Raw genomic sequence first — 24,213 nt, 5'->3', positions numbered from 1 at the left:
TGTCCAACTTAAGTTAGCAAGGGGCTCTGATTATTAGACACTTTAGGTACCACGGCTATATCTCAGCAGGTGCTTTTATCTTCTTGGTGGAGGGAAATGTGGATGTGAAGAACGGCATACCAGCTCTTATAGCTTCTTTCTGGAAGTGATTTACGTCATTTCTACTTAACTTCCTTGGTCAAAGCAGGTCTCCTGGCTGTGCCTAATGTCAGTGGATGAAGTGCAGTCCTATCCTGTCTCTCTCCCATAAGGAAAGACAATCTAAAACATGGGTGAACTGGCAATAATAATAACTCTATATGATATATGTCTGTGTTTGAATGGCTACTCTGCTTTGTTCCAGTAGAAATTAAGAAGGATTCGTTGTTCAGTGACTCACAGCAACTAGCTACTTGCTCAGCTTCCATATGAATAATGAAGAAATATCACTCAAACATACTCTTCTGTACTACTATGGCAGATTTTCAATAAACTATTGTGTGATAAATTGAACAACCTTAGAAAGGATAACTAATGACTCAGGAAAGATTTAAAAAAAGCCTTAAGGGAAAGGATCAACTTTTGTAAAATTACTGTCTCTAATTTCATTTTGATGTAACCATCATATTTCAAGAACAAATAAAAATTACTCTTAGTTGGGATTTACTTGGATACATTTTTAAGCTTTTCATTGTTAACATATAAATTTTTAGGCTTTTCATTGTTAACATATTATTGACAGAAGCATATCTTCCTTCTTAAATGTATTTTCTTATACTTTTGGTCAAATATGTTTTTTGGTGAGTTTGTTTGCATAATATATTGAAGATAAAAGTAAATGTGATTTGTTTTAAAATGAGTTTTACAGCTCACTTTTCAGAAAACACCATTTATATATAACTTGCAATGAAATATATACCATTTTTGCAGCAATTGTGAAAACTTTTATGAGTGTGCCTAAATGTAATTCATTGTTAATCACATTTGATTTGTTGGGGATAAAATAAAAGATACACAAAAGATAGTTATAATTTGAATAGAAGCTACATTTTTTCGTCAATGTATACTTTCACGCAACAATCACTTTGAAATTTTTATTTCAACTGTTTTTTATTTATTTTTTTTTTAAGAGATAGAGTCTTGCTGTGTTTTCCAGACTGAAGTGTGGTGGCACCATCATAGCTGACTGTAACCTTGAAGTCCTGGGCTTCAGTAACCCTCCTGTCTCTGTCTCCTGAATAACTGGGACTATAGGCATATGCCACTGCACTCGGCACAGTCACTTTTTAAATATCCTCCATTTATAAGACTCTCTGTGGGCCTTCAAAGATTGATAGTATATGACCCCTGCCTGCAGCAGTCTTGTAGTCTGGAGAAGAACTTATATAAAATAAAATTGTGCTGCTATCATTAGTGTATTTGTAAGCCTCTAAGTAACTGGCTTTAATCTCTCTTTTAATAGATTTTAATATTAAATATTTTGTAGGTTATAAGACATCATGGAACTCTGTCTCCAGTGACTTTGCATTGGAACATAGACTCTGATCCTGATGGTGATCTTGCCTTCACCTCTGGCAGCATCACATTTGAGATTGGGCAGACCAGCGCCAATATCACTGTGGAGATATTGCCTGACGAAGACCCAGAACTGGATAAGGCATTCTCTGTGTCAATCCTCAGTGTTTCCAGTGGTTCTTTGGGAGCTCATGTTAATGCCACATTAACAGTTTTGGCTAGTGATGATCCATATGGGGTATTCATTTTTTCTGAGAAAAACAGACCTGTTAAAGTCGAGGAAGCAACCCAGAACATCACACTATCAATAATAAGGTTGAAAGGCCTCATGGGAAAAGTCCTTGTCTCATATGCAACACTAGATGATATGGAAAAACCACTTTATTTTCCGCCTAATTTAGCGAGAGCAACTCAAGGAAGAGACTATATACCAACTTCTGGATTTGCTGTTTTTCGAGCTAATCAGAGTGAGGCAACAATAGCTATTTCAATTTTGGATGATGATGAGCCAGAAAGGTCTGAATCTGTCTTTATCGAACTACTCAACTCTACTTTAATGGCGAAAGTACAGAGTCGTTCAAGTAAGTATCCCTTAGTGTGTTGTTATTATTAGCCATCAGAATCCTGAAACAATCAATTTTAAATTTTATTTAATAGAGAATTCTATAAAAAAATAGTAAACTCTAACTTTGAAAGTGTCCTCTTTCAACAGTTTACCTGTAAGGCAACTGGAAGCCAGACACATTTTGTCTTCGAGATTATGTTTTAAAAGTCAGTAGAAAGTAGGACGGGAACTTTAAAATTATCTAGCACACTCTATTATGACAGGGTTGATGTAGTCTTGAGGCTGACTCTGATTTCTGGATGAGTGGATTCGTCCACTGGGGTTGCTGTAACAAACTGCCATAAACTGGTTGGCTTAGAAACAACAGAAATTTTTCCTTATAGTTCTGGAGACTGGGAAGTGCCACGATTAAGGTGCCAGCAGATTCAGTGTCTGGTGAGAGTCTGCTTCCTGGGTCTTGTGGAGGGTTGAGGGGTCTCTGTCTCTCTCAGGCCTCTTTTACATGGGCACTAACCCCGTTTACAAGGGTCTCACCTCCTTAACCTAATCACCTTCAAGGGCTCCACCTCTTAATACTATCACCACAGGGATTAGGATTCAAACATATGAATTTTGAGGTAGGAGGACTTCAGACCATAGGAACAAAGTAGTTCAGTGACAATATTAATTAAGAATAGGCAGTGCAGAACAGGTTTGTCAGGGAAGAAAGCCAAGCGGTTAAAGAGGCAGTAATTTAGAGTAGGATGATTTGTGGCTGGTTTTTGAGGTCAAGGAACTAAATTAGTTTCCTTCTCAGTCTTGTAACTGAAATGCTGTTTTGTTTTAATTGCATAGTGAACTAATTAGAAGAGCATCATTCTGTAGATTTCATCGTTATCTGTTGTAATATTATGTAAAGTGATGATTAATTATACTCTAATGATTTTTTCCTTTTTGATAACTTTTCAACACATATTAAAATATTTCTGTAGGTAACTGTTCTTTTGTTATCAATTCTGTAATAAAAATTTCTCTAGAATGTAAGCTACAATAGAGCAGGGACATTCCATTTAGTTTATTTTTGAATCCTGAATGTCTAGATTAATGCTGGTGCATATTAAACAATACATATTCTTAAATATAAATAGTAGGGCCGGGCGCGGTGGCTCACGCCTGTCATCCTAGCACTTTGGGAGGCCAAGGCAGGTGGATTGCCTGAGCTCAGGAGTTCCAGACCAGCCTGGGCAACATGGTGAAACCCCGGCTCTACTAAAATACAAAAGAAATTAGCTGGGCATGGCAGCGTGTGCCTGTGGTCCCAACTACTCGGCAGGCTGAGGCAGGAGAATTGCTTGAACTCAGGAGGTGGAGGTTGTGGTGAGCCGAGATGGCATCACTGCGCTCCAGCACTCCAGCCTGGGTGATAGAGTGAGACTCCATCTCTATAAATAAATAAATTAGTTAAATAAATAGTAGAGGGAAAACCCCAAATGAGAGTCCTGTTTGGCTGATGGAATCTTGCTGAGATTTCTTGATGACTTTTGGCCAGTTCTTAGAATTTTGATAGCTTTCTGTGTTCTATTTGGATCTTCTGTCTTTCAGTTCCAAATTCTCCACGTCTTGGGCCTAAGGTAGAAACTGTTGCACAACTAATTATCATTGCCAATGATGATGCATTTGGAACTCTTCAGCTCTCAGCGCCAATTGTCCGAGTGGCAGAAAATCATGTTGGACCCATTATCAATGTGACTAGAACAGGAGGAGCATTTGCAGATGTCTCTGTGAAATTTAAAGCTGTGCCAATAACTGCAATCGCTGGTAAGAAAAGACATCTAAAAAGCAGTACCTACAGAGGGACATATGCACAGAGGGACATGTATCCTTGATTAACAAAACCTCTGGAAGTTGCAATTAGGATAATCAACTAGAAAACTAGAAATACTCTTGTGTCTTTTTCAAGGGACAAATCTAGAGTCTTTTTTTTTTGTTTGATTTTTTGGTTTTTGTTTGTTTTTGAGATGGAGTCTCGCTTGATTTTACATTTTGTTTTGTTTTGTTTTGTTTTGAGATTGAGTCTTGCTCTGTCGCCTAGGCTGGAGTGCAGTGGTGTGACCTCGGCTCACTACAACGTCCACCTCCCGGGTTCAAGTGATTCTCCTGCCTCAGCCTCCCAGGTAGCTGGGACTACAGGCGTGTGCCACCATGCCCAGCTAATTTTTGTATTTTTAGTAGAGATGGGGTTTTACCATGTTGGCCAGGATGGTCTCGATCTGTGACCTCATGATCTGCCCACCTCGGCCTCCCAAAGTGCTGGTAGAGTTTTTATATATTTATGACATTAAACTTGTAGATGTAGCAAAAAGTTTTGGCTAAATTATCTATGAATTTAAAAGGTCGATATGCACAAATCAGTGAAAAGTAAACTGAGGAAAACACTGGTTTTCTCTGAGTGTACTCCTCGTTTTTGAAAGGGATTCACTTGTAAATGACTACTGAGGAATGCAGGGAAAATGGGCAGCTTCATGCTTTCAGTGCTTGGCAACAGCCTTGTCTCTGGATCCCTTTATCTTGCTTGCTTATTTATTTGTGAAGAGCGAGGAAAAGGCAATAGTTAGTATTAACTATTTCATGTATAAAAAATGACTTCATTGCCAGATGTGTGTATTAGAAGACTGCCTACTTTGATAGTTCTGTCCCAGCATCCAGAGGGAGATTTGACTGAGAACTATTCAATTAGAATCTTTCTAGTGTGCTCTCAGAGGAACAGGAATGTGAGTGGGTGGGATACTGTGCTTGATTTTAAAAAATAAATCATCTGGACATAATACTTGCTTGAAAAGACAATAAACCAGGCCCATCTAATACCTAACTGGTATAGGCTGGGGTAGCTCCTAGGAGTACCTGGCTGCCTGTAGAGGGCCTCACACACTGACAGATGGTGGGGTTTGGTCAGTGTTCTAAGAAATTAGCTCTCAGTCTTCACACAGAGCACCCCTCCTTTCCCCACCCACTTTTTTTTTTCCTCCTGCCATCCTGAGCAGTACTCAGTAGCAGCTTTCAATCTATGCAAGAAGGTCTTTTCATGTCCAGCTGCATCATTGATGATGCTAGCGTTCCCCTATCTGTGCAATGGTGTAATTTATCTCTCCAGTGACATTACAATTCTAGTTCTGTTCTTTCTTCTAAAAGTACACCTTTTTTTCTTGTAGTTAAGAGGGCCTATCTTGTAATGAATGATTCTCTCTCTATTTATATGTATAAATAGACCAAATATGTATGCATTTTTCTCAAAGTGAAGGAATGAACTTGAACAGCCCTAGGAAGTCTTTTTCATTATTTTGTGATATTATCAAACCCATTTTTCTACTGAGAGGCATAAAAGTCTTCTTGCTTAGAATAAATGTAGTCAATATCCTCAAAAAAGTATTTCCAAGTAGATCCGTAAAGTTTGATACCAAATAGTTTTTCCGTAGTATATGGAATGTTTGTCATCATATTTTAGAAGTCTTAGCATTTTACTTTTGGTCTTTTCAGGTGAAGATTATAGTATAGCTTCATCAGATGTGGTCTTGCTAGAAGGGGAAACCAGTAAAGCTGTGCCAATATATATCATTAATGATATCTATCCTGAACTGGAAGAATCTTTTCTTGTGCAACTGCTGAATGAAACAACGGGAGGAGCCAGACTAGGGGCTTTGACAGAGGCAGTCATTATTATTGAGGCCTCTGATGACCCCTATGGATTATTTGGTATGAAGACCAATTTGTGTCTCTCTTTGACTTGTCTGTATGTATAGATCATAGATAATGATCTTTTCTTTACTTTTAGAGACACAGAATTGATCTGATCATGTTTTCTTTCTTAACCTGCTGTTACTGACATATAGGACATCTGTGCACAGTCATTGGCAGTGGTTAGTGATTGTTTTAAAAAGAAATTAAATCAGTCTCTTAGCATATATGGAAAAGTCACAGACTATTGGCTTTAGGATGTGACCTGGCTCCTATATGTGTTTTGTGAGTCTTAGGCAATTCTTTAGAGAAATAATTTAATTTATAGAAATTTACACAAAAATTTGGATTTCTGGGCTTTCTTGATAAATAAGAAATCTGGCAATATCAAGTTCCCTTTCCTGCATAACGTCAGTCATGGGAACTAAATAGTAATTGCCCCTCTGGAGCAGGCTTGCACTGTGCAATCAGTTTCTGTACTCACTGGACCTGTCACTCATGTCTGGTATAGACTTGAGCCCTATGGGCTTTGTGGTTTCTACTTCTATCACAGTGAAAACTAATTTGAAAATTTTGGCAGGGCAGACCAATTTGTATCACAGCATGTTACTCTGGTTTTCGTGGGTTATAGCTACTTAGATTGCTTAGGGGTAAAGAGAATCCACTATAGAATGGTGCTTGGTTAACTGTTATCTCTGTTTCACTTTGTATTTGAAGTGAACTCTGCTCTGTCTACCCTTCAGGTTTTCAGATTACTAACCTTATTGTAGAGGAACCTGAGTTTAACTCAGTGAAGGTAAACCTGCCAATAATTCGAAATTCTGGGACACTCGGCAATGTTACTGTTCAGTGGGTTGCCACCATTAATGGACAGCTTGCTACTGGCGACCTGCGAGTTGTCTCAGGTAATGTGACCTTTGCCCCTGGGGAAACCATTCAAACCTTGTTGTTAGAGGTCCTGGCTGACGACGTTCCGGAGATTGAAGAGGTGAGAGGAATGGCTAGTATAGAATGACACTGTAAATTGTACCTTATCTATAGTGACTAGAACAGATGGCCATTGTGACATTTTGGAGAGGATGTCAAATAAATTATTCCTGCAAGAATGTTCAAACTATGCTAGTGTGAAAGTGATCCTTACAATTGACAAAAGCAGGAATATTCTAGAAATAGATTGTGTACATATGCCAGTTTACTACTATAAGACTTTTTTGTACAATTACATTGCATTGTTCAACATTTTGGTTAAAAGGTTAAATAATACACACACACACACATATATATATATATATCTGTCATAATTTATAATACATTTGTTCTGTATAAACTCTTTTTTCTTTCTTTTTTTTTTTTTGAGATGGAGTTTCGCACTTGTCACCCAGGCTGGAGGGCAGTGGCACAATCTCGGCTCACTGCAACCTATGCTTCCCGGGTTTAAGGGATTCTCCTGCCTCAGCATTCCAAGTAGTTGGGATTACAGGAGCACACCACCATGCCTGGCTAATTTTTGTATTTTTAGTAGAGACGGAGTTTCACTGTGGTGGCTAGGCTGGTCTTGAACTCCTGACCTCAGGTGATCCACCTGCCTTGGCCTCCCAAAGTGCTGGGATTGCAGGCATGAGCCAATGCACCTGGCCTGTTCTGTGTAAACTCTTAACTTATTTTATACTCCCTTTTGGCTTGGGTGTGAGCCAGTCAATCTTAAGTATTACTGTGGTTTTTCTTTCATTCATTCATTCATTCATTCACTTATTCTTCAACCATTGTTGAGAATTTACTATATGAAAAATACTATGTGAAATATATCTTCCTGATATTTCCTTTTCATGATGAAGCAGGAAGGTACAGTATCAGTGGAAAAGTTAATCACTAACATATTGGCTGAAGATAATTTTATTATATGAAATTCAAGTATTATTAATATTTACATATCATAAAATTACTTTGGATAGCATTTATTCTTTAATAGTATAAAATTTTATAGAAGTTCATAAAATTTATTTTGAATGCTAATTGTGCCATTTTTCACTTCTAAAATACTAGATATTCATTAGCACATAAACATTTCTGTTTTTGTCTCTGTAAATTTAGGTGGCATTACAGTATGTTTTTGTTTTAAATTTTGTCAAATAGTTTTATTTAAGATAATGTGGGAAGTAAAGCATAGTGTATTAACTCTCCATTAAAATGTATATTTCAGATTTTTTTTAAAAGGGTATAGGATGTAAAAGTCCTATTATTGAAATGGTAAACATAAACAGGGATATTAAAATTCAGTCACATGATTATATAACGATATTAAGGAGTTTAAACAGCCTGTATGTCCTATATATAACTAGGTTCTATTATTAAATGTTGATGATGGGTTATTCTGTTACATGCTGGGTTTGTAAGTGTAATTGGGGGAGTTTCTTTTAGTCCATTTATATTTCATTCCATTTTGTTCTTGTACTTGTGTGTGTATGTTTGATTTTTTTCCCTTGAATCATTTTTATTCTAATTTCAGAACTGTGATGCTGTTAAGGAAGTTTTCACTGTATTTTTAGGTTATCCAAGTGCAACTAACTGATGTCTCTGGTGGAGGTACTATTGGGTTAGATCGAATTGCAAATATTATTATTCCTGCCAATGATAATCCTTATGGTGCAGTAGCCTTTGTTCAGAAGGTTTATCGTGTTCAAGAGCCTCTGGAAAGAAGTTCCTGTGCTAACATAACTGTCAGGCGAAGGTATATGAGATAGCTACTTGCATCTGTGGGAGTGATGAGAGTTGTGGGGTGGTGGGGAAGGATCCCTTGCACAGCTAAATCATTTAGGTTTTGTGGGTTTTTTCCTATGCCATAAATTATTTTATAGGTTATTTTTATGTGTTAATTGAATTATGCTTATTAGTATAAAGGGCCTTTCATTTATCATACCAATTGTTAGTGAAATGGGTAATAAATTTTATATCACTGAGCTCTCTAACCCCAGAAATGCATTGCTTTAATCTGTAATTTGTTACAATTAGTACTTAAATATAACTGGCTTCTAAATTAAAGAACATTTGTATGATGTATGAAGGAGTTGATTTCCAGGTCTGTTTTTTCTCACTTTTTTTTTTTTTTTTTTTTTTTTTTGGTGAGGCAGCATTGGGCTCACTGAGATCCTTCAGAAATAGAAAACAGGATCTTGGGAAATTGTGACGAGTACAGTCAGCCCTCTGGTATCCACAGGGGATTGATTGCAGGGTCCTTGGATATAACAAAATCCTTGGATGCTCCCCTTATATAAAGTGGTGTAAAATATAAAATTTGCATATAACTTATGCACAGCCATCCATATACTTTAAATCATCTCTAGATTACTTATAATACCTAATACAATGTAAATGCTATGTAAATAGTTGCTATACAGGACTGGTTTTTCGAGTTTGTATTTTTAAAATTTTTTTTTCTGAATATTTTTGATCTGCGGTCTTGAATCCACAGATGTAGAACCTGTGGATACAGAGGGCTGACTGTTACTACATTTCCTCAAAATGTAGTCATGTTTGTTATCATTGTTACTTTGTTTCAGTTAAGTATAGCAATAAAAATTAACTTTGTAATTTTGTTTTGAAATCCTGAATTTGCATACCTTGGAAAATATTTTCATAGCTTGATTAAAAATAAGTGTTGTTTGATTGAAAATTAGCAAGGTTTCCTTACAGGAGAAAACAAAATGTTGGGAGACAAGTGTAATTAAGAAACAGGGTTGTGTTTGTACTACGACTTTAAACATTTAAAAAAAAAATTGAAAACCACAATCAGCATTCCTCTTCCCTATGTGTGATTACTTTGAGTGCTTAACCTGTCTTTTAATTGTCACTCCACATTTTAGCGGAGGGCACTTTGGTCAGCTGTTGTTGTTCTACAGTACTTCCGACATTGATGTAGTGGCTCTGGCAATGGAGGAAGGTCAAGATTTACTGTCCTACTATGAATCACCAATTCAAGGGGTGCCTGACCCACTTTGGAGAACTTGGGTGAATGTCTCTGTCGGGGGGGAGCCCCAGTATACCTGTGCCACTTTGTGCCTTAAAGAACAAGCTTGCTCAGCGTTTTCATTTTTCAGTGCTTCTGAGGGTCCCCAGTGTGTCTGGATGACATCATGGATCAGCCCAGCTGTCAACAGTTCAGACTTTTGGACCTACAGGAAAAACATGACCAGGGTAGCATCTCTTTTTAGTGGTCAGGCTGTGGCTGGGAGTGACTATGAGCCTGTGACAAGGCAATGGGCCATAATGCAGGAAGGTGATGAATTCGCAAATCTCACAGTGTCTATTCTTCCTGATGATTTCCCAGAGATGGATGAGAGTTTTCTGATTTCTCTCCTTGAAGTTCACCTCATGAACATTTCAACCAGTTTGAAAAATCAGCCAACCATAGGCCAGCCAAATACTTCCACAGTTGTCATAGCACTGAATGGTGATGCCTTTGGAGTGTTTGTGATCTACAGTATTAGTCCCAATACTTCCGAAGATGGCTTATTTGTTGAAGTTCAGGAGCAGCCCCAAACCTTGGTGGAGATGATGATACACAGGACAGGGGGCAGCTTAGGTCAAGTGGCAGTTGAATGGCGTGTTGTTGGTGGAACGGCTACTGAAGGTTTAGATTTTATAGGTGCTGGAGAGATTCTGACCTTTGCTGAAGGTGAGTGATCGTTCTAAATGAATTTCAGTTGCCACTGGTAAAGTCATCATAGTCCATTTTTATGATAAAATTTATAAGAATTCTTACTGTGTACATTCTTGTTAATATATAAAAATGTAGTTGGCTTTAGAAAAAAATAGAAGTTAATTGGCTTGTTAATGGTTGGCATGACAATACATAGCCTGACATGACTGTACATATATATCTTTTTAGTTTAAAAAACAGATTTTCTGGGAATATGTGAATTTTATCCCTTTATGTTTGATAGTAGTGTCTTTAACAAAGCACGGAGGAAACTACAAGGCAAGTTCTGATTTTGTAAGGGAACTTTTAATAATGACCCATGTACCTACAACCATACATGTTGGTAAGAAGCAGTGGTAGCTAGGAAAATGAGTATTAATTGATAAACATTTTCATATGCACTAGACAGATCAGGAAATATCATCAGTGAAAATTATTTGTAAATAAAAGTAGCATAAACTTTGGTGACTGCATTTATATTACATTAATCCTAGTGATCAATTTATAATACTGTTCCTACACTTGCGATCACTACTGTGAATTTTCATAAACAATATAATGATATTTTTACATGACCAGCTAATTAGAATTAGGATCAGATTGAGTGGTTCTTTTTCAGGACTGGTTGACTTCTGTGCTATTTAAAATTGGGAAAGTTAGTATGTTTAAAATAGTTTTCTTTGGGTGTGGGAAAGGTATCTTTACTGAGATTATTGATTAAATCCTCATTTGGGCAATTATATATTCCATAGAATTTTAAAAAACATAGTGCTTTTCTGATTGAAAAAGTAATGTATATTCTAAAAACTTCAGAATATACAACAAAATGAAGGAAATAAACTTTATTCATAATTCCGTATTTTAGAACAATCCATTGTATTTGTTTAACTTTTTAAGGCATATACTTTTTTTTTGGAAACTAATTAGAGGTCATGGTACACATATAATACGCTTTTTGAAACATATAATAATCATTATGTTTTAGAGTAAATTTTTTAAATTGTATAAAATATTTTTATTATGGTTATTTTCTAGTCAGTGATTTGAGGATTTAGTGGGATATGATATGCTTGACAGAAGATGGGAACAGGTTAGTAATTGGTAACTTTTCTATTTCAAAAGGAATAATGAAAATGTAACGAGGAGGGCGTGGGAATGAAAATATAAAGTTAGATTTTCCAGTGGTTTTGTTAACTACAAAGAAAGTTATATATAAAGAAATAGCATTATATAAATTACTATTACCATGAATCGTAACCTTAGCATCACACAAAATGGACTCTATTTTATAGCTATTGCTAACTTAGATTCTTAGATAGTGCAGACTGTCTTAAAGCAATCGTGACACTCCTGTATTGATGAAAATGCACCAGGGTCACAAAAGAGAGAACATGCATTTAATCTCCTTTCTCCTTTTTCCTGCCTTGTCTTTTCTCACTCTTTCATTCTCTCTCCAGAAAGTGGTGAGAAAATAAATAGGGGGCACCTTAGACTGAACAACAGAAACAGTATTGGGTTTAGGGACATTCTGTGGTGCCCTATCTACTAGATCAAATTGCAAAGTAGATTGCTTGGACTTTGTGGCTGTCACTTGTCCCTTTGAGTTCCTCTTTTGTTTTCTTCCTTCATTGCACTACTTCCTGGAAACTGGTACTTGATGCTGTTATCTAATCTAGTTACCCAAAGATGCATCTCATTCAGGCTGGTTCTTTTGCTCAGAATTTGACATCCCTTTTTAGTTCCTCATTTTGACCAGCATTCTGTAAGTGTTCCTGGTTTTTCAGGAGGGTATTGTGTTGAATATCTGATTAAAATTGTCACAGTAATGCCAGAATGAGAATGAGACCCCACTCTCCTAAAGGGAGTTGTTTCTAAACAGAAGATACCTTTGAAGCTCTTTTCCTAGCTAGGTGTCTGTTCTTGGCTAAAATCCAGGAGGTAAAGCCATGATTCTTTGAAACAATTCTACCTTTTGACTTTCCCATAATTGAAAATGTCCTTCTCCCCAATCTGTCTTCATTAATGAAATTTTGCAGTGTTTGGTGTATGAAAAGATATATATATAAAATATATATGTATATAAAATCATCAAAATTTGCTTATATTGCCCATGATATGGAGCTGTTATAATTCACTCATATTTTTACTTAACTTTTAAAACTAAAAATTATTTTAGGCCTTTCTGAGTTCTCTATGTTGGTGATTTTGTTACTTTGGTTTTTATTCCATTGGTGTTTTTATAGGTGAAACCAAAAAGACAGTCATTTTAACCATCTTGGATGACTCTGAACCAGAGGATGACGAAAGCATCATAGTTAGTTTGGTGTACACTGAAGGTGGAAGCAGAATTTTGCCAAGCTCCGACACCGTTAGAGTGAACATTTTGGCCAATGACAATGTGGCAGGAATTGTTAGCTTTCAGACAGCTTCCAGATCTGTCATAGGTCATGAAGGTGGGTTCCTTTTTTTGTTAAGCATATTAATTTTCTTTTCCATGGATGTCATTTTTTGTCTAGTTCTTTAAAACTTCTGATATTTTTCCCTTTCATTATTTTGTTGAACTGTGTGTGTGTTAATCTGCAAAGAACTTCTTTGGAAGAAGGCTTTGTAATGAACTGTTTAGCCAGATTTAGGAGCCTTGCAAACCAATTCCATGTTCTAGCTTGCCATTCTCTACTGGTATGACTTTAAGGAAGTTAAACCTGGAATGCTTAGTTTTCCCATCTGTTAAATGATACAAAATATTACTTACTTCATAGGTTTCTTTGTGAGGATTAAGTGAGGTAATAAATATAAAATGCTTAGCATAGTTCCTGGAAAGTATAGCGTATGCCCAAGGGTAGCCGTTGGTATCAAACAGTGAAACATTGGCAGCCGGTTAAAAACAAGTAATAGTTTGTAATCAGTGAATATCTTAGCCTGGATTTTACATTGTGTTTGTATATTTTATGAACAAAGTGCCAAGCTAGAAAACCTTATAAAATGTCTTTCTTCCTTAAAAAACAATAATTTTCTTGAATTCTTACTTAATGTTTTATATCACATGTAGGGTTTTACACAGAGGGGCTAATTTTTGTGTGTTTAAAATATAACAGTGTTTTTGTCTGTTTAAGCCTGTTTTGTGATAAAATAGGTATTGATAGCCTGTGTTTCATTACTTAGTTTATATCTGGAATTAAAAAAATAATTTTACCTTGAATAGTTAGTAAATGAAAAGAATATAGATTAGGTACTTGGACATCTATTTAATAGATGAGAAAACAAATTGAGACACAGAGAGATTAAAAAACTTGACAATGTCAGACAGTTAGTGGCTGTGCTAGAAACAGAATGTATTTTACTGTATTACCTTTTCTTTTTCCCTCACTGTACTTCCAACTTGCAAGTTTATTTATCCATACAAATATTCGAGCCATTTTCAGTACTCTACTTTTATTAATGGTTTGGAATTGCATGTTGTCATAACAGTAATTAGTAAAAGTGACTAACAAATTCCATAAATCTAACATAAGGACAGATCAACTATCAAAAAGTTATTTGTAACATAATACAAAGTTACTGCAGGAATAGTTAATAATAATGACAACAGTAACACTTATGGAGTGTTTTCTGTGTGCCAGACACTCCACCTTCATTATTTCACTTAAGTTTAACAGCAGTCCTATGAAATAGGTATAATCGTATACACCAGATTTTCACTCAAGGAAACTGAATTTGAGAGAGACTAAATAGCAACAGTTATTCAGTGGTAGTGCTTAGGCCCAGCTGTGTCAAATCCAAAGCCCGTGTTCTATAGGGCACCTAGTGAGGACAGAATTTATTTTGCTTGAACTTGTGTCTTCTGTGGAACCTGACAATGCAGGGACTTTGGGTAAATATTTGAAGTTATTTGAGTTGGAAGCAGAATGAATTTGAGTAGCAATGCCTATGTGAGGGAAGGAAATTAGTGAGAGAACCTGACTCTGTCTCAGGTTAAAGGTGGACATTGGTTAAAGATGATAGCTCAAATCTGGAAAATGAATATGATGATTTTTGCGGACAGAGGATAAAAAGCAAATTATCGGAATGGAACCATGCAAAACATCAGACTAAGGTGATGGGAAAGAAAAATTACCCGAGAGGAGAGAGAAGCCTTTGCTGGAGAGGCAGGGAGAAACCAGGGAGAGCGTGTGTTTTCAATCAGTTACACTGATTACTCAGTAATCGATGTGTCTCATACTAATATGGCCAAAAAGGGGAGTTAGATCTCAAATGGGCCAAACAAGACAGTAGCAATGGTAGATGAATTTTAAAGGAGGACTGGGGATAGGAAGCAAATATCTAAGGATGACAAACGTAGAGGCCTTCAGCGGGTGCTCCTCAGTGTGGCTTTCAAGAGGCTGCCTGTTCAGTGTTTGCTTCTGGTCTGTGACAAGAGGATTGGAAACTTATAACAATTTCACTTTGCTGTGATATCCGAAAGCAGTGTCTATGGGCTGGTATTTGTTTTTTTGTTTGTTTGTTTTTTGTGTTTGTTTTTTGGCCGTTTAACTTATCTAGTCATTTATTTTATTGTGTTTTACAAGAGGGTCAGCCTCTGATGTATTGAGGCAAACAAAGCAAAAAGCCCTGTCCTTCACAGCGTGAAGTTTTGAGAAGCACTGCTTATTGGCTGTGACAGCAAGGAGAGGAGAAACATTGGAGAAAACAGATGAAAGGGGAGCATTTTGGATTTGTTTTGTTTTGTTGAAGAAATATAGGAAGGAAAAGAAGAGAATCAAAGTGTTAGTGGTGTGGAAGGTACAAATAAGAGCTGAGATCAGGAAAGGATACATGGGATTTAAGGAGGGATTTAGAACTAGACTAGGCATGTGCTTTTCAGCAATATGATGAAATTTCTTTTCTGAGGAATACAAAAGAATTTGGATGTCTAGGATCAATTTAAGGAGATTTTAACTGTAGGGCCATTAATTTTGTGAAAGTGCATTCTGTGAGCCTGGATGGTGGTGGTAGTGGTGAGTTGGAGGGCTCTGAAGACACTGAGGCCCTCCTTCTAGGTACCACAGCGTCTTGGAGAGACTGCAGACATGAACACCTACAGTCTCTTTGGCCCGGATGAACTTCGCCTGAAAACAATATTGTGGCCTCGTCAGTTTCCAACAGCTAATTATCTGCAGGAGAGGCAAACAGGAAGGATTAGTAATTAAAATAAATGGTCCAAAGGTGTTATGGTTAAAAATCTGCTTTAGCATTTCAATCTAAAACACCAAATTGCTTTTATTGCAGGTATGCGTGCTCCCTAGATTTTTTACATTTCCTACATAAAAGTTGGGGTCAATTTCTATTTTTTGCTTACTTTTTCTCTTCATTCCTAAGCCTTTTCCTGCAATATAAATTATTTTTTTCAAAAACATATTAAGCCACAATAGTTCTGTATTTTATGTATGCTTTATATTACCATGAAAATTGCACAGAGAAATGTGTATGTATCATGATGAGTTTATGAAAGTGAATTAATGAAAACATCATGGTGATTCTTCAGAGATAACCGCTAAACCAATGGGGTAAAAATAACCTTGCCATGTGAGCTTTTAACAGTGTTAACATTGCTTTTGGCCTAGTGTTGGAGTTTCATTTATGTGATTAGATTTAAAATGTGGACTATGCTGAACTTCTGGCTCTAGAATGCATTTTTGATTCATGGGGAGGATTTGCCTTAGTCTCTAACAATGTATTGAATTCTGTAGAATCCTATTTCTACGTTTTGTCCTAATGCAATTGGAGAGCTGCCCAGTGATAAATATTACTTTCTTTCAAATGTAATGGACAGAATTTAGAAATATAGGACAATGGATTTTACTGTGGTTGCACACTGGGTATAAATGGGCTCTTTATAAATCTGTGCTAGGTGTTTCTCTCAGTCACCCAACTTAGCAGCATCATAATCATCCTGTCACATTCGATGGATTTTAAATTTTTTCTTCTCTTAGGGACAGCATGTATCTTTTTTACACAAAGATTTGAACAAGAAATGTGATTCTTTAAAGAAATATATAGAACTGCTATATTGGAAATATTCAACTTTTTCTTAACTCTTATTGACAATCTGTGCTTCCCATTATTCATATTCCTATAATTGTTTTAACCCATTTTCTTTTTTATTATAGAGGGCAATTTGGATAGTATACGTATGTCATGTATACATGTATCTATTAAAATATATTTTCTGTATTTTGGTTTTCCATTATTTTTATGTACATTGTAGTTGGTGTTTATCTTTGTAAAAAGAATTCAGGCCTTGAAAATAAGTGCCTAAAACACTTAGGATTATTAAAATACATTCTTCATTCATATTCTTTATCTGCATTAAGTTAGTCTTAGACACTATATGACAGATCTGCTTTAGAGTTGAAATGTGTCACTAACTTTTGGTAAACTGTGGATTTCATATCAAGATGATCTTCTGGTTTTGTAGTCAGACACTTGGTTAGGTAAGGGCTCTTCTGGTTTTCATCTTGGGTGAAAACTAGAAGGCTGTTTGCTGTTTAGTACCTAGTAAAGTCTTTGTCATCTAAAAATTATACTCTCTCTTAAGACATTTCTTCTGTCTTTTCCCTTAAATTTGGAAGACTAAGTACTTATTTTTAAGTTTTTCTTTTTCCTGTGACTGTTTGACTTTTCACCCTGGCAGAAGGTATCTTTCTGAAATGTCCAGTCATTTTTTCCAGGAGGCATTTTAAATGGACCTGGCTCCTGGAAGTCTGCAATAAAGAGACAGAATCAATACCTCCCTTTTGATTATTGCTTAGAAAAAATTTCACACTATTCTTGCTGTTGACATGATACATTTTCACTGGGCTTACAAGATTATGTGTTTAAGAAATACTTCATTTATCTTTTATTTATACGTGCTTCTCTATGTGTGTGTGGGTGTGCATGTGTTTGTGTGTATGTGTGTTTGTGTGTGTGTGTGTTTGTGTGTGTCATGCTTCAAATTATATTTTTGCAGTATTTTCTTGCAGGTTACTTTCATGGTAACTTTTTTTCAGAGGGGATATTGATGAAGTAGTATTAGACTTGGAGTGTTTTTACATGTAGTAAGTTTGTCTGAACATTTTACTTTATTTTCTCCTAAGCATTTTATTTTTACTTTTACCTAAAAGTGATGTATTTATTCCCAAATCTCTATGTGTAAACTTGCAACTGCAATTTTATTATTGTGATTATAGGTTACCCTTCAACATGGAAATTTTTTGACCTGCATTTTGTTTTCTTGCCATTTGTGTTCTCTTTGCACTTTAGTACTTCATTAAACTTCCATAATTTTCTTTTTGAACCATTAACAAGTTTTGTGATTTGAAAAGTTTGAAAACCACAACTCTTACGAAAGAGTCACCAGACAACACTGTAGGTGAAATAACTTAATAATTTCAAGGATTTTTCTATGCTCTTTGGGAATAAATTTTTGTTTTTCAGTGTTCCAAACTTGCTCTATAAGAAATTTTATATATTGTACAATAGACACCAGAGTTTCATAGTAGTGTCTATATTTTGTTCACAAGTTTTACAAATACAAAATTTTTAAATGGTATGTTAGCAATGGCTGACTATACACAGTCTTTCAGTTTCATCCCAATCTTTGGACAATCTGATCTAAAAATTCCTGTGTTTTTGTTTTTTTGTTTTGTTTTGTTTTTTTGAGACGAAGTCTCGCCCTGTCGCCCAGGCTGGAGTGCAGTGGCCGGATCTCAGCTCACTGCAAGCTCCGCTTCCCGGGTTTACGCCATTCTCCTGCCTCAGCCTCCGGAGTAGCTGGGACTCCAGGCGCCCGCCACCTCGCCCGGCTAGTTTTTTGTATTTTTTTTAGTAGAGACGGGGTTTCACCATGTTAGCCAGGATGGTCTCGATCTCCTGTCCTCGTGATCCACTGGTCTCGGCCTCCCAAAGTGCTGGGATTACAGGCTTGAGCCACCGCGCCCGGCCAAAATTCCTGTGTTTTTAAAAGATCAATCTAAGACATAGTCTACTAATGGCAACTAAGGTTTTTTGTATTGACACACTTAAAATGTGTTTTAAAAAGTCTTTCTAATGCTTTTATTTATATTATCCACTCTCCTTAAAATGTTCATTTTGTTAAAATTGTGTTTAAATTTAGTAAGAAAAATTTATTTTATTTTTAAATTGAAATTAAGATAGTTTCTAAATTAATTAATTCATGATATTTTAAGAAACCTTCCTATTAGAAATATTTGTTTATTGACTTCAGAAATAAAAAACATGGCAGTTTAAAAAATACTTGAAAGCGGTATTTAAATTTTATTGCTTTGTTTCTACTCTTTAAAAAGTGTTTGAAGATATTACTTATATACACAAAAGTTACTTGGATAACTAACTAAACTAAACTAACTAAAAGTGACATTTTTAGTGAATGTGATTTTTAACTATATGTCTATGCTATACAATTTGATTAAGGATGTTGTCTTCTCAATCTTTTAAAACATCATTCTATCTTTGCATAATAATAATTTTTTTAGTGATATAGTTCACTGGTATTTCTTAACTGTGTTCATCATCCTATAAATCTAATGAATTGAGCATATTTTCAACAAGTCATATGGCCATTAGCACACTCCCTAACAGCTTACTTTATGCTTTTAGCAATTTGAAAGACATGTTATGATTTTCTTCACTTTTGTAAAGTATTATATGGGGATAAAAGCCAGGAATAGAAAAGATCTAAAATATCTCTATCATCCAGGAATGATAACTGTAACTTTGGCGAAGTTACAGATGTTGATGTACAGATTTGACACCTTTCCTTTGTATTTCTTTTTATAAAACAAAATCATTGATGGTAATATGTAAGTTACAACTATAGAAATGTGATTTTCAGGTATTTGCAAGCATTTTTATGCGTGCATTGTGTAAAATCACATTGCATATCAGTGTAAGGAATTTGTGCCCTTTTGAAAAGTGAAGGAAGAATTTACTTGTGTTATTACCATGAGGACTTTATTATTTTCTTTAATTTACAGAACACTTACGTTCTGGTGCATGTTTTGGAGTGTATAAAAGTTTGTGTTTCCCATTTTAGCATGTGCTTTTGTAACTTTTACATGTTGAGTTTCCTGAAGTTCTACTAAATGGAAGTATTTAGAAGTGGGATAATAAACAGTAAGCATGTGTAAAACTTCTAGAAAATTCAAAACAGAACAGCTTTGTAATGTTCTTGGGAAAGGTGCTGTAATAGTTGCATGCTTGGGGTTTGGGTTTTGTTGAGTTCAAATGTGAAGTTTATTTTCCATTAAGCATTTATCAATTTACACATTTTACTTGCAGGAGAAATTTTGCAATTCCATGTAATAAGAACTTCCCCTGGTCGAGGAAATGTTACTGTTAACTGGAAAATTATTGGGCAAAATCTAGAACTCAATTTTGCTAACTTTAGCGGACAACTCTTCTTTCCTGAGGTAATACTGCAAAGAAAAGTCAACCACAAATATCTAGAAAGAATGGTGTATTTTGAGGAAAATGGGATAGAAAAGCAGCACTATTGTAGTTATTATCTTTCTCTCTTCTCCAGACCTACGTGCTATGAAGTCTTTGACGATGTATTTAATTGTTTTTATCTTCCTTCCCATTGCCTCAATATTAAGCCAAGCCGATATTACTTTCTTCTTGAGTAGTACATTGAACTTTTAATGACTAGTGTCCCTGCAGCACTTGTCTTCTTTTCTCTGCTCCAGTTTTTTCTATTCACCATTGTTGTAGAAACCTCCCCAACTTTATGCTTTGAGATTTCTGGTAGTGCCACATTGCTCAATGAATAAGATTTACATTCATTAGCTCAGCATTCAAGATCTTCCACAATTAGCCCCTGTCTGCTTGGAGCTTACATTCCCATGAGTCAGTGGCTTTTATTTATATATTTTTAAGCCACAGAACTTTTGTTTAAATGAAAATATGTTTGGCTGAATTATTTATAATAAAAATAAAGCAGGAGATAACTCATTCGATAACAATAGAGGGATTGATTTCTTTCTGTATGACATAGGGGTCGTTGAATACAACATTGTCTGTGCATTTGTTGGATGACAACATTCCTGAGGAGAAAGAAGTATACCAAGTCATTCTGTATGATGTCAGGACACAAGGTAATTCAGAATTTAATTTTATTTTTTTTGATATATTTTTTTCGTAAAAGAAAGAAAATTGTTGTTATCTCTGTATTTAACAATTAGATGCATACCAATTTTTAAAATGTTACTTTATTATGTGTCCCCTAGAAATGTTAGATCCAAAAAACATTAGCATCATATGGGAATACATATCTTTATGGACTAGAGAAAAAAGCCCTGAAACGTTTTGCTAAATGGTTACTTACAGAATAAAAATCATTTCCAAAGGTAGAATTTTTTTGAAATTAATTTGAGACTTACAGGCCAATTTGAATTTTGGACCAATTATATGGATAATTCAAATTTAGTCTTCCTTTTTTTTTTTTTTTTTTTTGTGACAGGGTCTTGCTCTGTCGCCAGGCTGGAGTGCAGTGGCACTATCTCGGTTCACTGCAGTCTCTGCCTCCCGGGTTCAAGCGATTCTCCTGCCTCAGTCTCCCAAGTAGCTGGGACTACAGGCGTGCACCACCACGCCCAGCTAATTTTTGTATTTTAGTAGACAGGGTTTCACCATGTTGGCCAGGATGGTCTCAATCTCTTGATCTTGTGATCCGCCTGCCTCAGCCTCCCAAAGTGCTGGGATTACAAGCGTGAGCCACCACACCCGGCCCAAATTGAGTCATTTTTAAGCAAATTATCTGGGTACCTTCCTCAATTTCTACTCAGTTTCTATATTCTGATAACCAATATAAACTAATAATGACAGTAATATATGAAGTGAAGAAATTCATGATCTTCCACCTGAAAGAAAAATGGAATGTGGTTTTTGTTAACCTGAAGATTTGTTAGAGAAGTAAATAGAACACTTTTGATTACCTTCATGTTTCAGAGAGTGAGGTTATATTTCCAATGATTAAAAGCTAATGCCAAATCACTGGTAGATTCCTCCCTGACATTTTTAGGAGTTCCACCAGCAGGAATCGCCCTGCTTGATGCTCAAGGATACGCAGCTGTCCTCACAGTAGAAGCCAGTGATGAACCACATGGAGTTTTAAATTTTGCTCTTCCATCAAGATTTGTGTTACTACAAGAGGCTAACATAACAATTCAGCTTTTCATCAACAGAGAATTTGGATCTCTAGGTTTGTGTTGTTCTAGAATGAATGGGTTTTCCAGGCAGGTGCTTATTAATATTCTACTTGTGTGGTTGAAAGCCATTGCTAAAATAAATCAGGGATAAGAGAAAATTAATATTTTTTTTCATTCAGGACAGAACTTTATAACTTCCTTATTTTTGAAAAGATTAAATGAATTTTCTGTTTTCACAGAAATGCTGTGTAATTAACAAACATAACACTTCAGCAGCATATGGTAATTTAGGCTGTCTGTGGGTCTACTAATCTATGCTGGGCTTGGTCATAGGTGGCTGTATTTCATATGTCTGTCATTCTTCTCCTGGAACCAGTGGTAGCACAAAAGACCAAGTGAAAATGTGTAAGGCCCCCTGAGGTCTAGGGTTAGAACCAGCATATCATCATTTTTACCTTGTTCTATTAGCTAAAACAAGTCACATATCTAAATGCAAAGCCTAGAGGCAGGGAAATATGCTTTTCCCACAGTGAGACACCTGTGAGCCATCATATGGTAAAGATTATGGATATAGGAAGGGGTGAGGAATTGGGAGCAGTAATACTAGCTACTGAAGGTGCTTTTCGGAAAGGCAAAAAATCCACAATGGGACATTATTGTAAATGTTTAGGGAATTACAAAACATTTTTCCAACCTATTCAATTAGGAGCTATCAATGTCACGTATACCACGGTTCCTGGAATGCTGAGTCTGAAGAACCAAACAGTAGGAAACCTAGCAGAGCCAGAAGTTGATTTTGTCCCTGTCATTGGCTTTCTGATTTTAGAAGAAGGGGAAACAGCAGCAGCCATCAACATTACCATTCTTGAGGTAAAACTCCTATTTTTTTCCTTACTATTGTATTAAACCTGAAGTAACTACATAGAAGGTAGAAATTGATGGAAGAGTCTATAACATATAAGTAGTAACATTTAGTAAGACACTTCTAGTAACTTTGCATTTTAAGACATCAAGTTTCGTGAAAACTAAGTCTACCTGAGTTTTTTCTTTTTGTTAAAAAAAAAAATACTCTGACTTTAATATCAGGTTTGGATACTCTACAATTATAATACTAGAAACTTAGTGAATTCTTTTCTGCTTGATTCCCCCTGATGGTACCTTTAAATCGTCTTATTTCTTTTCTTGATTTTGTTGTTATTGTTTGTTTTTTTTTAATCGTACAGGGGTTTCTGTTCTTGTTTAGATCGACTGGCCTGCTGTTACGTATTTTATTATAGACATACCCATGATAAAGAATTTTCTTAGGGTAATCCCCTTTAAGATATTATAGACCTATGAGGTTTCAAGGAGTATTTTGATTACTCCATAGGATTCTTTGGACCAGAAAATCCATGTATGTCAGAATCTTTGTTGGTAGTAGGACCGTTTACATTAGAGATAGGGAGAGACTCACTAGAGGCAGATGGCACAATATGCAATTATGATTACGTTAAGCTTAACATAATCATTAGTGATTGAAATTGTATTTTAAATAATTTTTCACATTGTGGAATCTCATGTTGTTTTGGGACTTAGTGTATCAGTTACCTAAATACATTTCCAAGAGGTTTATAAAAATGATACTTATGGAGGGAGTAGGAGATGGTGTGTAGGACAGGGGAAGGGAAAGAGGGAGAAAGCATGAATATTGCAGTTGAAAAAATATTTTTCAATTCCTATGTATTTTGGGAGTTCTATTTTAAAATGTATTTTATTATCTTGGAGGCCTGTTCTTTTACAAAATTATAAGTGGTATAAACCATCTACCTTCTGAAGTCAGTAACTTACTTTGTTGATTACTGTGGCACTGTGACCTAATACAACAGTATAAAAATTCCAAAGCTGTAAAATTAAAGGTAATATTATGTCAGTATATGGGATATAACACGAGATTTGATAAAGCTTTCAATTAAGTTATCTTTCAAATGTATACTTTATTAATAACAATATAAATAAATGGATTGATTATTCCTTAGATATGTTAGGTTTTAAAGCAGAGAATACACAGTTGCCCTTCTTTTCTCTGAGGAGTCTAGGTTTTTTTGAACATGGGGTTTTTGGTTCCACCTTTGTTTCATCCTAGCTCTTTGCAACCCTTTTTGCTCCCCTCAGTAGCACTAGATTAAGAGACTGCAGGGCTATGTATATAGGAACAAACTGCCCTGGGGAGTGGTAGGGAGGAGTTATTGCATGGGGGATGGGTGACAGTAAGAGTAGGTACAGCAGTCCTTCTGTGTCACTGACCTTATAACTCATATTGGCCCATATATTGCATAAGACAATCTAGAGATCATGATTTTCACATATTTGTTCACATGGAAACATGACTCCATTAAATAAAGTGAGGAGAAAAGCATATGTTGGTGAGTGTGTGCTGACATTATATACGCATAAATATATACACACATTGTGTTTCTTTGTAAATATTGACAGCTGGCTGATCATTCTTGACATGGATTTTGCTAATCCTTATGTTTGTAGTACCTGCCTTGTTTTCATTGCTATTATATGGACTAGTGATT

The 24,213-nt window shown here is 35.7% G+C and overlaps 1 protein-coding gene across 5 annotated transcripts in view; it reads left to right on the top strand.

Annotated features, from left to right (window-relative positions):
• Positions 1 to 24,213, top strand: part of ADGRV1 (adhesion G protein-coupled receptor V1) — a 593,679-nt gene that overhangs the window by 116,182 nt on the left and 453,284 nt on the right. For all 5 annotated transcript variants that reach the window (XM_050795448.1, XM_050795446.1, XM_050795449.1 and 2 more), the window contains 11 exons: positions 1,466 to 2,075; positions 3,641 to 3,856; positions 5,573 to 5,788; positions 6,514 to 6,758; positions 8,317 to 8,498; positions 9,631 to 10,442; positions 12,710 to 12,919; positions 19,785 to 19,915; positions 20,500 to 20,599; positions 21,526 to 21,705; positions 22,359 to 22,522. In XM_050795448.1, coding sequence (XP_050651405.1) covers positions 1,466 to 2,075; positions 3,641 to 3,856; positions 5,573 to 5,788; positions 6,514 to 6,758; positions 8,317 to 8,498; positions 9,631 to 10,442; positions 12,710 to 12,919; positions 19,785 to 19,915; positions 20,500 to 20,599; positions 21,526 to 21,705; positions 22,359 to 22,522 — 3,066 coding nt within the window. The remainder of the gene's footprint in view (positions 1 to 1,465; positions 2,076 to 3,640; positions 3,857 to 5,572; positions 5,789 to 6,513; positions 6,759 to 8,316; positions 8,499 to 9,630; positions 10,443 to 12,709; positions 12,920 to 19,784; positions 19,916 to 20,499; positions 20,600 to 21,525; positions 21,706 to 22,358; positions 22,523 to 24,213) is intronic.

The sequence above is a fragment of the Macaca thibetana genome, chromosome 6 (assembly GCF_024542745.1).
Source record: "Macaca thibetana thibetana isolate TM-01 chromosome 6, ASM2454274v1, whole genome shotgun sequence".
NCBI classification, from domain to species: Eukaryota; Metazoa; Chordata; class Mammalia; order Primates; family Cercopithecidae; genus Macaca; species Macaca thibetana.
Note: the sequence above shows the minus strand (reverse complement) of the source record. Positions and strands in the feature narration are given on the sequence as shown.